At 43.2% G+C, this 15,154-nt stretch overlaps 1 protein-coding gene across 1 annotated transcript in view; it reads right to left on the reverse strand.

Moving 5' to 3' along the window:
• Positions 1-14,941, reverse strand: part of LOC124788455 (sodium-dependent neutral amino acid transporter B(0)AT3) — a 157,040-nt gene extending 142,099 nt beyond the window's left edge. The window contains exon 1 of the mRNA XM_047255726.1: positions 14,705-14,941. Within this exon, the coding sequence (XP_047111682.1) occupies positions 14,705-14,941 (237 nt within the window). The remainder of the gene's footprint in view (positions 1-14,704) is intronic.
• Positions 14,942-15,154: the final 213 nt, after the last annotated feature.

The following is a 15,154-nucleotide window of genomic DNA, read 5'->3' on the forward strand; positions in this document are numbered from 1 at the left end:
GTTTCTCCAGTTGTGTTCCGTATCGTCGCTACACTGAGTCACTATTCGTCTCTGTTCCCTTGTACCCTTCCCTTCCCGCGTAACGTCCCTAACGACATGGCCGAACGGTTGTAGGCGCTTCAGTCCAGAACGGTTCTGCTGCTGCTGTCGCAGGTTCGAATCCTGCCTCGGGCATGGACGTGTGTGATGTCCTTAGGTTAGTTAGGTTTAAGTAGTTCTAAGTCTAGGGGACTGATGACCTCAGTCCCATAATGCTTAGAGCCATTTGAACCATTTGAACCCTAACGACATCTGGTGCCATTCACTCTCTCGATGGGCTGTGGTAACAACATTTTGGCTCATAAGTTTAATGGGAATAAGACGTGAGTGACATGTTGGGTGATTTTGGGGTATATAGAGTGCTACACGAAGTGGCCATCTCTGGCATCAACAATGACTCTAGCCGGGCTAGGAATCGAGTGAAACTGAGCCTGGACGATATGAAGCTATTCTTTCTGCATTACAGAACATTCAGACTTTTAAGTAAAATTCTGCATCTCAGCAACAAGTAAAGTTATCAACTTATTATTCCCTGCTGCTTCAACGCTATGCCAGAGTTCATCAGCGGAGTCATATCAGTCTCTCGGCAGTCCGTAACCAGATGTCCTCAGTAGATGAGAGATATTGAGAACATGCTGACCGGGACAGCAGTCGATTATCTTCTGTATCGATGCAAAGGCGCCCATACACGGCTGTTAGGGGACCGCCCCCCTTCCTTCCCCCCCCCCCCCCGCCCTACGCCATAGCTCTCAGGGAAAGGAAAAGATATTATGTAGACACGTGTTTTTCTGTCAATAAAATAACCTAAAAGTCGCTATGACGCAGGTTCCTAACAGGTGTACAGGGTGGCAGCCAGTCAAGGAATATTTCAGGGAATGGGTTTAAAAAATTTATTTCAAAGGCCCAGCCAAATCTTTACAAGTGCTCTCCCCGAGTAACTTACGCCGTGCCTGCGTGACACAAGTCGCTTGTCTTTCAAAACCGAGGCAGTTGTGTCCAGTTAAAGCTGCTGACAAGAGACGCCTTGAGCCCTCTTCTGAAACTGCTGGCGAATTCACGCCATTGGTTTAAGCCAATAGCGTGCGCAGGATACCGATCACGTGTGTGGACGCTGGAGTGTTCTGCGGTGCAGAACACAGTTGCTTCTCTCTCTTGTAATCCAGACCTCGAGCAGAGCAGATGTCTTCTTGGAAAGCAGAGCCTCTGTCTCTGCTTTTCACGCCCGGCCAACAACCTAAGTTAACATGAACCGCTTCCCCTTTCGTTGCCCATTTCAATTAATTGTTCGAGCTCCTAGACTGGCCTAAACCTGGTAACTCCGACCCTAGGCGCGCCCCTTGTACACCGTAAATTGAAATACATCCTCTTTATTGTACCTAATTTCCTGTTTTGTCATTTATTGGCAGCCCTGGATGCTCACTGAGCGCTCGAATTCCTGCACCCTGTCGTCATGAGGCTTATGCAACAACCACCTGCCCCCTTTCCCTAACACTGTATACGTTTACAACTGGTGCCCAGAAGTGGGATCATATACATTTACAACTGGCGTCAGAAGTGCCCGTATACTCTACTCAGGTTTAGAGTTGGCACTATGCAGGATACTTACAGGTCGCCATTGGTCTTCCACAATATTAAAAATACTCCATAACCTCAGATCTTGCCTCCCCCCCCCCTCTCCTCCTACAAACTATCGAATGGGCGTCCTCGTATCAAGGTACGACAAAACTGGCAACACGTGGTCTTCTGCCATCTACAGGGTTGGTCAAAAATATGGAAACACCACGAGAAATGGAGACGTTAGCCAAGCCTGTAGATTTTGCTGTTGTATCTCACCACGAACGGCTCCTGTGTAATGCCCTCAACACGTTTCATGTGTCAGTCGTGGTCAAAGCAGTGTAGTTGTGCGTGCATTATGTCGGAACTAAGTGAATTCGAGCGTGAGGAAATCGTTGGTAATCGTATGGTGGATGCTTCCGCAACGAAGGTACCGTAGTGTTTGGTGTTTCATGGGACACCGTATCGAAGATATACAGGATGTTACAAAAAGATACGGCCAAACTTTCAGGAAACATTTCTCACACACAATGAAAGAAATATGTTATGTGGACATGTGTCCGGAAACGCTTACTTTCCATGTTAGAGCTCATTTTATTACTTCTCTTCAGATCACATTAATCATGGAATGGAAACACACAGCAACAGAACGTACCAGCGTGACTTCAAACACTTCGTTACAGGAAATGTTGAAAAAGTCCTCCGTTAGCGAGGATACATGCATCCACCCTCCGTCGCATGGAATGCCTGATGCGCTGATGCAGCCCTGGAGAATGGCGTATTGTATCACAGCCGTCCACAATACGAGCACGAAGAGTGTCTACATTTGGTACCGGGGTTGCGTAGACAAGAGCTTTCAAATGCCCCCATAAATGAAAGTCAAGAGGGTTGAGGTCAGGGGAGCGTGGAGGCCATGGAATTGGTCCACCCCTACCAATCCATCGGTCACCGAATCTGTTGTTGAGAAGTGTACGAACAATTCAACTGAAATGTGCAGGAGCTCCATCGTGCACGAACCACATGTTGTGTCGTACTTGTAAAGGCACATGTTCTAGCAGCACAGGTAGAGTATCCCGTATGAAATCATGATAACGTGCTCCATTGAGCGTAGGTGGAAGAACGAAACTAAAATGACCTCTAACATGGAAATTATGCGTTTCCGGACACATGTCCACATAACATCTTTTCTTTATTTGTGTGTGAGGAATGTTTCATGAAAGTTTGGCCGTACCTTTTTGTAACACCCTGTATACCGCATACAGGGAAAGCGGGAAAAATCTTCCGCTAACTCAAAACGCAGACGAATGTGTATGTTAAATGATATTGACGGACGGTCAGTAAAGACGATTATGACAACAGGTAAGAAAACGACAGCTGTAAAAGTCACTGCAGAACAGGACGTCACACTCGCAAATCCTGGCAGTACAAAAAGTACAAGAAAGGGGCTCCATCAGCTGAGAATCGCAGAGCGAGCTGGAATTCCAGAACCAGTCATCAATGAAACAAATGTGATGCTGAAGCCAATCCTTGACTATGGAGCAATGGAAGAACATCATTCGGTGGGATGAGTCTGGTTTCAAACTGTTTACAACTTTTGGCCAAGTTTATGTCCCAAGAGTGAAACATGGCGGGGTATCGTTGAAGATGTGGGCAGCCTTATCGTGGTATTCCATGAGCCACGTAGTTACTCAGAAAGGTCACATTACTGTCAAGGATTAAGTGGCTATTTTGGTTGATCTTGTCTATCCCATGGTATAATATTTGTTCCCAATGGTGATGCAGTGTTCCAAGACGACAGTGGCGCCTGTTCACACAGCTGACATCGTCCAGGACTGGTTTTGTGAGCACGAGGATAAATTGTCGCATCTCCCCTGGAGACCAGACGTCAATAATATTGAGCCACTGTGGTCTACGCTGGACAGAAGGACACGTGATCGCTACCCAGCTTCATCATCATTACCTGAATTTGCCACAATTTGGAGGAGCAGTGGTATAGAATTCTCTTGAAAATCGTACATGGCCTGTATTTACTCATTTGGGGACAACTGGAAGCAGTTTTAAATGCCGTATAAGGCATTGTAAAGTGGTGTGATTTTGGTGTTTCCAAATTTTTGTCCAACCACTAGAATTCAAAGATAATATCACCCAGACATCGAAGTAGTTCGTGTTCGATTACCTTAACATGTGATAGATGTAGCGGCTGCAGTCCAAATTATCAACTATGTGAAAAAGAGTTGTTGTATATCCCAACCACCCCATAAGTTCACTCCTGGTGATGACCAATACGACATTGACAAACGTGATATGTCAGCGTTTACTTCCTCGGAGCTTCCACACACGCTTACGGTTATCGAGATAGAAAGCTAGATATATAGCCTATGTCCTTGTCAGTGCAGTGAAATGTGCCTCGAACGAGCTTCAAAGCATAAATATATATGTGACTGAATAACGTTTACATTCACTGTACAGACTACATGTACCATAAGTGCAAACAGCTCTAAGAATATATATTATTGGCCATGTAAGCATCCAAACATTTAAAAAACGTCTACTTCCATGTTTTTCACACTTCCATCTTGTGTTTTTGTCTCAGTCAAGAAGATATTCCAGCAGAATTTGCATACAGGAATCGTCAGATAGCACAGTTTATACGAAACATTGCCAAAGTAACGTTAGTCTCTCTCTCTCTCTCCCTCTCTCTCTCTTCATAGATGAGGCAACCGATGTCATGAATACTCGAGAATGGGCTTAGGCTTAAACTTACTTAGCTATGCAAACGTGTTTATGGATTTAGGCTGTTCAATAGTTTTATGGTTGTCAAACATTTATCCAGACTTACTTCTGCGCTATACAATGGACACTGATAACATGTTCATCTGATCTCAACAAAGTGACTAGAATACACTGTCAAACCATGATGCATCGTACAGTACAGTGCTGGGTTATATGTGGACTTTTAAAGTCAACAACCCGTCTCTCATGTCATGTTGAGAACTTTTGTGAATGTGATGCGGCTTTAAGGTTTAAATTATTTGAGAATGATGAAAATTGTCATGTTAATATTGATCCACACATCGGAGCTTGGTAGGATAACTTCATACATATGAATGAAAAGTGCTGTGCCCTCCATACAGAAAACAATGCCGAAAACTGTATCTGTTGGAGATCAATGAACATCTGGCACACGGTTCTCTTTCAATATTAATTGAACTCAGTATTTCACTTCAAGAAAATTCACTTAAGATCTATATATATCTATTTCTTCCCATCCTATTTTCTCCATTCTACTCATTCATTTTGTTTTGTATTTCTGTATTTTATGGTATTGTAAACGTATTGCAAGTTGTTGTATATTCTATTGTACCATTATGTTTAAGCCTTACCTAAAGTACAGTGTAATTCTTCATACTTACTGATAATTTAGCTTTTCAATTTTCAACCATGTAACAAATGTCGATGGTTTATTTAAATCATTATTTCCCATGTAAAATACCTTTTCAGATTATTTTCCAATAGTCTTGTATTAATTTTATTTATTTTTATTTTTTGTGTCAGTTTAATTTCACTTGTTATATAGGCTATTCTGCTGTTGTAACACATGCGCATCTCTTCTGTTGAATGTACTTCTTTATATTCATCTGCCATTTGTATAATAGGAAATACTTATAACTGTTACAAATTTAAATTCAGGTGTAGCGTTATTTATCTTTGTTTATATTTTCTTCTCTCTTTATTCTTCAAACACACACACACACACACACACACACACACACACACACACACACACACACACACAGAAAGAGGGAGGGGTGAGAGGGGAAAGGGAGGGAGGGAGAGAGAGAGAGAGAGAGAGAGGGAGAGAGAGAGGGAGAGAAAGAAAGAGAAAGAGAGAAAATGTTTTCCCATTGTTTAGTCTTTTTTTCTTCACGTCTGTATACTGCTTAGCTTAAATATCTTAATTATGTTACAATTGCACTGTCAAAAACGAAATTTGTTCTTTTTTGGTGCCTCAGTCTCTAGCTGTAATATATTTTTCTAAGTTGTGCGCCATTACTGTATCCTCTTTGATGACGAAATTCAGTTATAGCACAGATAGTTGCCTTGTAAGGAAGCACAAAAATAGTTACTCAGTTAAATAACTTAGTACTGTATAGGGCCCATATTTTTGCGCTTTTCATCGATAAATAAAATTATTAATACGAGGGATAGTCATAAGCCTTTATTTATCAATGAGAAAAAATAAATTTAGGTAATTATTTCTTTTTTTGTTTGTAGGTACATGTTTGTAGTTCTGGAGGACATTGAAATTCCCTAGCCTCAGTACTGCAGCACGCCCTAGACAAGCCGAAACAAAATGGCGCAGCCCTATAATGAAGTGTAGTATCGCGCTGTTAAGTCTTTTGGAGGGGAACAACGATGCATCAATCCATCCTGAGATGGTGGAAGTGCGCGGCAACAGTGCGCTATTGTACGACACAGTCGTTAGCTGGCGCAGATGCTTCGACTGTGGACAGACGACTCTGAATGACGCAGAACGAAGTATCAGACCATTTCTCTGTGAAGGCCTGGACATCTCATGAGGTGTGGAGATACTGGTGCTCAAACTCTGGCGTATGACAATCGAGTTGCGGTAAATGTCGAAATCAGTCATGGATGAGTTTCCAACATCTTGCACGATGGTAGAGCACTTGCCCGCGAAAGGCAAAGGTCCCGAATTCGAGTCTCGGTCCGGCACACAGTTTTAATCTACCAGGAAGTTTCATCTTGCGCGATGTTATGAACATCGCTGACCGCTGGATTTTGCAAGTACTCGCCCCCATTTAAACATCCGGTCGAATCGAGGCAGAAGCTATATCAAGCCAATTCAGATGACTTCTTTAGCCGTCTAGTCACTACGGGTAAATGCTTTTTTTGTCACTACGACTCCAAGACAAAGGAGCAAACGAGTAATGGAAACATGTGGATTCACCGCCGTCGAAAAAGGCGTAGACCCAACCATCATTAGACAAAGTGATGCTGAGTATTATACTGGGACTGCCGTGGGTGGTGCTTACAAATTATAATCGTCAGGGAAACTGTCTCAGGAGTGTACTACCGAAGTCGCCTGAAGAGGATGTGTGAGACTGTCAAGACGGAGATTGGCGGTAAGCTGTCTGAGGGGCTGCTTTTAGTATTCGGCAACGCCACAGCTCATTCTGCAATAGGATAAACTGACATACGCTGTGTCAAGTTTCCTGGTCTTATTACATGGCATTACATAGTCTTCTCTTTTCCACGTATGAAGGAAGTGTTGTGTGAAAGGCACTAAAAAATGACAAAGAAGTGGTTTTCCTTAACAGCCGAAAGGCTGCTCATCAGCAATGTCATCCACCATTGGGAGAAATGTTTCACAATACAGGATGAATGTTTAAAGTATGACATTATGGAACCACGAAAAGCTGATGTGATGTTTCTATATTCACGGATAATCGGTTTGGGTTCATTGACCTTCTTCAGTCATGGATTAACATTCCATCAGGTTTCTTGGCGTCTTGCAGCAACTGTCACATGTAGATGTCTGTACACTCTAAGACAAAAGAAGACGACCCACAACGAAGGATTTATCCGAATGGGACGGAAATAGGTAGATATTATGTATATGAGCAAAGAAATGGTCAAATTGGCTCTGAGCACTATGGGACTTAACTCCTCAGGTCATCAGTCCCCTAGAACTTAGAACTACTTAAACCTAACTAACCTAAGGACATCACACACATCCATGCCCGAGGCAGGATTCGAACCTGCGACCGTAGCGGCCGCGCGGTTCCTGACTGTAGCGCTTAGGACCGCTCGGCCACTGCTGCCGGCCCAAATGGTCACAATTTCAGAAAAAAATGGATAATTCATTCAAAAGAAAGAATTTCACAATTTGAACAAGTCAATAACGCGTTGATCGACCTCTGGCCTCTATGAAAGCAATTATTCGGATTGGCATTTACTGAGTTGTTGGATGTCCTGCTGAGGAATGCAGTGACAAATTCTGTCAAATTAGAGCTTGAGATCGTCAAAATCTCGAGATGGTTGGAAGGCCCTACCAGAAATTCTCCAAACGCTCTCAAGTGAGAAGAGATCCGGCGACCTTACTGACAGGTAGGGTTTGACAAGCACGACGACATGTAGCAGAATCTCTTGCCGTGTGTGGGCGGCTATTATCTTGTTGAGACGTAAGTCCAGGGCGGCTTGCTGTGAAGGGCAACAAAACGAGGCGTACAATGGCGCCGATATGCCAGTGTGCTGCAAGGTTGTCGAGAATGACAACCAAAGGTGTCCTGCTATGAAAACAAATAGCACGCCAGACCGTCACTCCCAGTCGATGGGCCGTATGGCGGGCGACAGATCATGTTGGTACCGCACCCCTGTCTGGATTGTCTCCACACATGTCTTCGGCCTATAATTTCATTGACTGGAGCAGAGTTGTCTTCAGTGACGAGTCCCGCTTCAAACTGAAGCCGGATGTGCAGCAAAGATCCGTCTGGAGTCGTTGCGGACAGCTGTGGGATACCAGCATCACCGCCAGAAGCTTTTTCTCTTGAATAAATCATCCAACTTCTCTGAAATTGTAATCGTTTGGCTGTACATGCAAATAGCACTTGTCAATTTCGGTCCCTTTCCGATAACTCTTTCGTACAACATGTAAGTGACAGATGCTGCAATTGAAACCATTATGTTCACTACTGGCCATTAAAATTGCTACACCAAGAAGAAATGCACATGATACACGGGTATTCATTAGACAAATATATTATACTAGAACTGACATGTGATTACATTTTCACGCAATTTGGGTGCATAGATCCTGAGAAATCAGTACCCAGAACAACCACCTCTGACCGAAATAACGGCCTTGATACGTCTGGGCATTGAGTCAAACAGAGCTTGGATGGCGTGTGCAGGTGCAGTTGCCCATGCAGCTTCAACACGATACCACAGTTCACCAAGAGTAGTGACTGACGTATTGTGACGAGCCAGTTGCTCGGCCACCATTGACCAGACGTTTTCAGTTGGTGAGAGATCTGAGAATGTGCTGGGCAGGGCAGCAGTTGAACATTTTCTGTATCCAGAAAGGCCCGTACAGGACCTGCAACATGCGGTCGTGCATTATCCTGCTGAAATGTAGGGTTTCGCAGGGATCGAATGAAGTGTAGAGCCACGGGCCGTAACACATCTGAAATGTTCAAAGTGCCGTTAATGTGAACAAGAGGTGACCGAGACGTGTAACCAATGGCATCCCATACCATCAGGCCGGGTGATACGCCAGTATGGCGATGACGAATAGACGCTTCTAATGTGCACTCACTGCGATGTCACCAAACACGGATGCGACCATCATGATGCTGTAAACAGAACCTGGATTCATCCGAAAAAATGACGTTTTGCCATTCGTGCACACAGGTTCGTCGTTGAGTACACCATCGCAGGCGCTCCTGTCTATGATGCAGCGTCAAGGGTAACCACAGCCATGGTCTCCGAGCTGATAGTTCATGCTGCTGCAAACGTCGTCGAACTGTTCGTGCAGATGGTTGTTGTCTTGCAAACGTCCCCATCTGTTGACTCAGGGATCGAGACGTGGCTGCACGATCCGTTACAGCCATGCGGATAAGATGCCTGTCATCTCGACTGCTAGTGATACGAGGCGGTTGGGATCCAGCACGGCGTTCCGTATTACCCTCCGGAACCCACCGATTCCATATTCTGCTAACAGTCATTGGATCTCGACCAAGGCGAGCAGCAATGTCGCGATCCGATAAACCGCAATCGCGATAGGCTACAATCCGACCTTTATCAAAGTCGGAAACGTGATGGTACGCAATTCTCCTCCTTACACGAAGCATCACAACAGCGTTTCACCAGGCAACGCCGGTCAACTGCTGTTTGTGTATGAGAATTCGGTTGGAAACTTTCCTCATGTCAGCACGTTGTAGGTATCGCCACCGGCGCCAACCATGTGTGAATGCTCTGAAAAGCTAATCATTTGCATATCACAGCATCTTCTTCGTGTCTGTTTAATTTCGTGTCTGTAGCACGTCATCTTCGTGGTGTAGCAATTTTAATGGCCAGTAGTGTATTGTATGCCAAAGAATCTTTCGTTGATTTAATGTAACGCCAATCAGTGACTCGAAGATACCGAATCTCTGTGTGTAAAGACGCGTTACAGTTGCTTCTAGTAGTTTCACGGCACCGTTTTTTAAATGCAACATGGTTCGGGAGGAATAGCAATTATCATATGTGATCGTAACAGAGACTAACCCGAAAAGAAAAAAACTCGTTTTCAAGAAAGTGTAGATAACGAGGCCCGATGCACTTACACAGTAGGAGAAATCAAATATCACACAACACCAAACATTTCGAAAGAAGTGGTTTTGAATATGTGTCTCGACAAAGGCATGTGGATTTTCGTCCGGCCACCAACATAAGTTACAGAGTGTTACCGGTACGAGTGTCGTTGATACCGTCGAAAATAAAAGTGACTTCATCAATAAACAGTATTAACCTGATTGCTCGGCGATTTACAATTAACTGACGACAACATCCAATCGTCTTTTTTCGTCTCCTTCTCGGAGGTGTTGAACCCGCTGTAAATGATAGAGACTAAGCAAAGGTTATGTCTGCCATTTTCGTGTGTGTTGAACGCCGATACCTATAAAATTATATGTGTGTTTGTTGATGACTAAGTTCTACCGGCTGGATAACTTCTTCTACAGCATCCACACGCTTTTTCATTCGCACGTTCTGGTGAGGTGCCGGCAGATGTGGTCTTGCGGTTCTAGGTGCTTCAGTCTGGAACCGCGTGACCGCTACTGTCGCAGGTTCGAATCCTGTCTCGGGCATGGATGTGTGTGATGTCCTTAGGTTAGTTAGGTTTAAGTAGTTCTAAGTTCTAGGGGACTGATGACCATAGTTGTTAAGTCCCATAGTGCTCAGAGCCATTTGAACCATTAATCAGGTGAGATATGATTGCTGAGAGGGGCGTCAGTCTCACACAGTTTAGTGAAGACACAAGCAAACATTCCTAAATGTTTGGTACAGTGCTGTTAGAAAAAAAGCAGCATCAGCCTTTCCATTTTAAAACCCGTTCACAAATACCTAATCGATATACTCAGCATTTGTAGATACGTTGCAGAATTGGCCAACAAATCACAAATACAGTTAAAAAGAATCAATTACGTAAAGTTAATAAAAGCTTGAACTTTCACACAAAAAAGTCAGTAAATAAACCAATAAACCCTTAGGACCTGGAGTACCAAAACTCGAAATGAAAATTTGTCTCTGTAACCAGCTGTTTCACCGTAAACAATAAAATCTGAACACGCCTCATAAGAAATACTGTCAACTTATAAAATAATTACTATTTCTCCTGAAACATCCTGTACATATTGAAGCTGCACACCACAATTTACAGAAAATATTAAGGATGAATATGTTGAAAAAGCGGATAGATAATTCGAGACCAGATTTTAAACCGTAAGACATTTCCAGTGCACACATGTACTCTGAAAATTTTTTGGTTATCAACTGCAGACTGAAACCAAGTACGAGTAGTCGCAAAAAGGTAGAAAGTTAAGGAATGGGACCTAGCTAAATTGAAAGAATAGGAGGTTTCTGAGACTTTCCGAGGGAGTGTTAGGCAACAATGGACTGAAGCAGAGGGAGGAGATACAGTAGAAGTCGAATGGGCTGTTTTGAGAGATTAATTTGTAAAGCCTGCAGAGAATCAAGCAGATCAAAAGCAAAGGTCTAGTAGGAGATATTAAAATACTACTTTGTCTGTTTTGTTTATAGGCCTCTCTTCCACAGTCGCAGTTGTACAAGTAATATAGGTTATACAATATACCATCTTTTGCGATTTTACTAAAAGCCGAAAAGTCTTATTTTGTCTAAATAACACTTTTCTTGCAGCTGCAAGATACGATATATAACATATATATATATAAAACATATATATAACATATAGGAAGCAGGAATGGCTAGAAGACAGATGGGAGACTGTAGAAGCGTGAATAACTTGCTGAAAGATGGATATGACGCACACTAAATTTAACAGATGTTTGGAGATAAACAGCTGCATGAGTATCAAGTGACCGTAAGCCAGTATCGAGTAAAGAAGGGAAGTTGAAAGATGGATAAAATATATAGAAGGGCTACGTAAGAGAAACGAAGACAAATTATAGAAAGGGAAAACGAAGGAGATGAAGATATTATGGGAGATATGATACTTTGAGAAGAATTTGACGTAGCAAAGAAAGACCCAAGTGGAAATAAGGCCCCTAGAGCAGACAAAATCCCTACAGTTTTACTAAGACTCTTGGCCCAGTCAGCCTTGACAAAACTATTCCACCTGGTCTGCAAGACGTATGAGACAGTTGAAGTACCGTCAGAGTTCAAGAATATTCCAAACTACGCATGTGTGGGCAATTGTGAATGTTATCGAAGTCATGGATGTAAAACAATGCCAGGATTTTTTTTTTATGGACGAATAGAAAAACTGGTCGGAGCCGACCTCATGGAAGATCAGTTTAGATTCTGGAAGAATGAAGGAAGTACCGAGGCAATACAGACCCTACTAGTTATCTTAGAAGATAGGCTACAGGAAGACTTTTATAGCAATTGTAGATTTGGAAAAAGCTTTTAACAATGTTGGTTGGAATACAATCTTCGAAATTCTGAAAGCAGCAGGGATAAAATACAGGGCAAGTTTATCGACAACTTGTACAGAAGTCAGACGGCATTTATAAGAGTTAAGGACATGAAAGGGAAGCAGTGGTTGCGAAGAGAATGAGACAGAGCTGTAGCCTTATCTCCGTTGATTTTTAATCTTTTCGTTGAGCTAGTAGTAAAGGGAATACAAGAAGAAATTTGGAAAGAGAATTACATTTCAAGGAGTGTTAAAATTTTCGAGGTCTGCCAACGACATTCTTTCAAAGACGGATAAGGACTTGCAGCTGAATGGAGTGTACAGTGTCTTGAAAAGAGATTATATGATGTACAGTAATAAAAGTTAAACAAGGTAATGGAATGAATAAAGCCAGGCGATACTGAGAAAATTCGATTAAGAAATGAAACACTAAAAATAGTAGATGCGTTTCGCTAATGTGCCACCAAAATAACTGATGGTGGCCAAAGTAGAGGATACAAAATGCCGACTGGTTGGAGAGAAAGAATCATTTCTGAAAAAGAGGAACTTGTTAACATCTAATACAAATTGAAGTGTTAGAGTAATTAATGAATAGGTACTCAATCAAATTGGAAGATAAAGAAATTTATGGCACAACTTGACTAAAAGAAGGGATTAGTTCACGGTACACGTACTGAGGCATCAATGAATCGTCAGTTTAATAATGGAAGAAAGTGTTGGGGTTGAAAGCAGTAGAGAGAGACCGAGAAATGAATGCAGTAAGCAGGTTCAAACACATGTAAGTTATAGTAGTTATTTGGAGATGATGAGGCTTGCAAATGATGTACTGGCGTAGAGAACAGCATCAAAACAGTCTTCGGACTGAAGATAACAACATCAACAAGAACAACATATAGCGAAGGATTAATGCTATCGCCAAGTTTCATGATGGTATACTTCGGTAGCTGCGCGGTCAATGCAGCGGCTTGCTAACCGAAGGGACCCGTGTTCGATTTCCGACCGGGTCGGAGATTTTCTCTGCTCGGGAACAGGGTGTCGTGTTGTCCTTACATTCGTACCATCATAACTGATGCTACACTATTGAGATGACTGTATAGGCGCGTCCTGAAAGCCAAAAAATTAAAGAAAAAGAAAGAGAAAAGTTTCTTGGTTTCGAGGTACATCTACCATCCGTTCGAGGGTGAGTCAAATGAAAACCTTAAATTTGTAATAACAAATAGAAATTTCGCGCCGTTATCCTGTAAGTTGGTAAGCGTGCTACAAACAGCGTGAAGAATGGCCTGTAGGTAGCAGCATAGTGCAGATGCACACATACCGTCGCAGTATCAGTATAAAGATGGCAGCCGCACTTGCGATTTGCACCAGGGAAGAACAGCGTTCTGTTATTCGGTTTTTGCGTAGTGAAGGTATGAAACCTATTGAAATTCATCGACGAATGAAGGTTCAGTACGGTGATGCATGTTTGTCACAGCAGCAAGTCTACGAAAGGAGTAGGAAGTTCGCAAATGGTGTGACTTCACTGGAAGATGCTCCTCGTCCAGGTCAGGCACAACAAGTTGTGACTCCACAGAACATTGCACCAGTTGAAGCCATAGTGAAGGAAAGCCGCCGAGTGACACTGAATGACATTGCAGCATGTTTACAGATTAGTCTTGTGTCAGCACACCACATTGTGCATGATGTGCTCCAGTTTCACAAAGTGTCTGCAAGATGGGTGCCACGGCAGTTGACTCCGGAAATGAGAGAACGACGTGTACATGCTTGTGAAGAACTTCTTCAGCGCTTTGAACGAGAAGGTGATGGCTTCCTTGCAAGAATCGTTACTGGAGACGAAACATGTGTTCACATCCACCAACCGGAAACGAAGAGAGCGAGCAAGGAATGGCGCCATTCCTCATCAACAACACCACAGAAGTTTCGAACAGAACCATCAGTAGGGAGGGTTATGCTGACTCTCTTTTGGGACGAAAAAGGCGTCATTTTGGAACATTACATGCCTAGAGGGTCCACTGTCACCAGTGCATCATACACACATCTCCTAAAAAGTCATCTGCGGCCTGCAATCAAATCAAAGCAACGTGGATTGTTGTCTGCAGGTGTCCTCTTGCAACATGACAATGCAAGGCCCCACACTACCTGTACAACAGTTGCAACAATCACAGACCTACATTTTGAGTGTCTTCCTTATCCACCATACTCACCAGACCTTGTCCCAAGTGATTTCCATATGTTTGGCCTACTCAAAGACCCAATGGGAGGAAAGAAGTTCCGTTCTGATGAAGAGGTACGCCTCGCGGTCCATGAGTGGTTGCACTTTGTAAGCGCTGGAGGACTTGCATTGAGCGTGGGGGAGATTATGTTGAAAAGTGATACAGCTATGTACCACTTCTGCACAATAAATAACGTTTAAAAAATATTTAAGGTTTTAATTTGACTCACCCTCGTACAACAGCTTTTGGGGCTTGTAAGATGTCTTTTCTCATATGTGGAGTTGCGTACCTTCGTGTTGGGGCTGGAGTCGTCGAAGGCGATGTTGGTAGCCCCATAGCTGTTGGAGCCACCATTCTCGACGACGAGGCGTCCGCGCATCTCCTTCATCTCGAGGCGGTCGAGAGATCGCTGGGGATTCAAGTTCTGGGAACTCTGTCTCCTGACGAGATGTGCTGTGTTGGCCATGGCGACGCTTGGTGTTGCTGATCACATGGTCAGCAACATCTGAAACAAGCAGAGGGAAACGCCTTTAGGGCTTAGAGCTCAAAACGGATGTGTGTAACGAGAAAACACATCAGTATACGGTAGCATGTATGTTGTTTGTTGCATATTAGGGGGTCCAATCGTAAGATACTGAAACGGACAAATTGCCTACGACACTTGTAACTGTTGTGATGT

This window comes from Schistocerca piceifrons, chromosome 3 (assembly GCF_021461385.2).
Source record: "Schistocerca piceifrons isolate TAMUIC-IGC-003096 chromosome 3, iqSchPice1.1, whole genome shotgun sequence".
Classification (NCBI taxonomy): Eukaryota; Metazoa; Arthropoda; class Insecta; order Orthoptera; family Acrididae; genus Schistocerca; species Schistocerca piceifrons.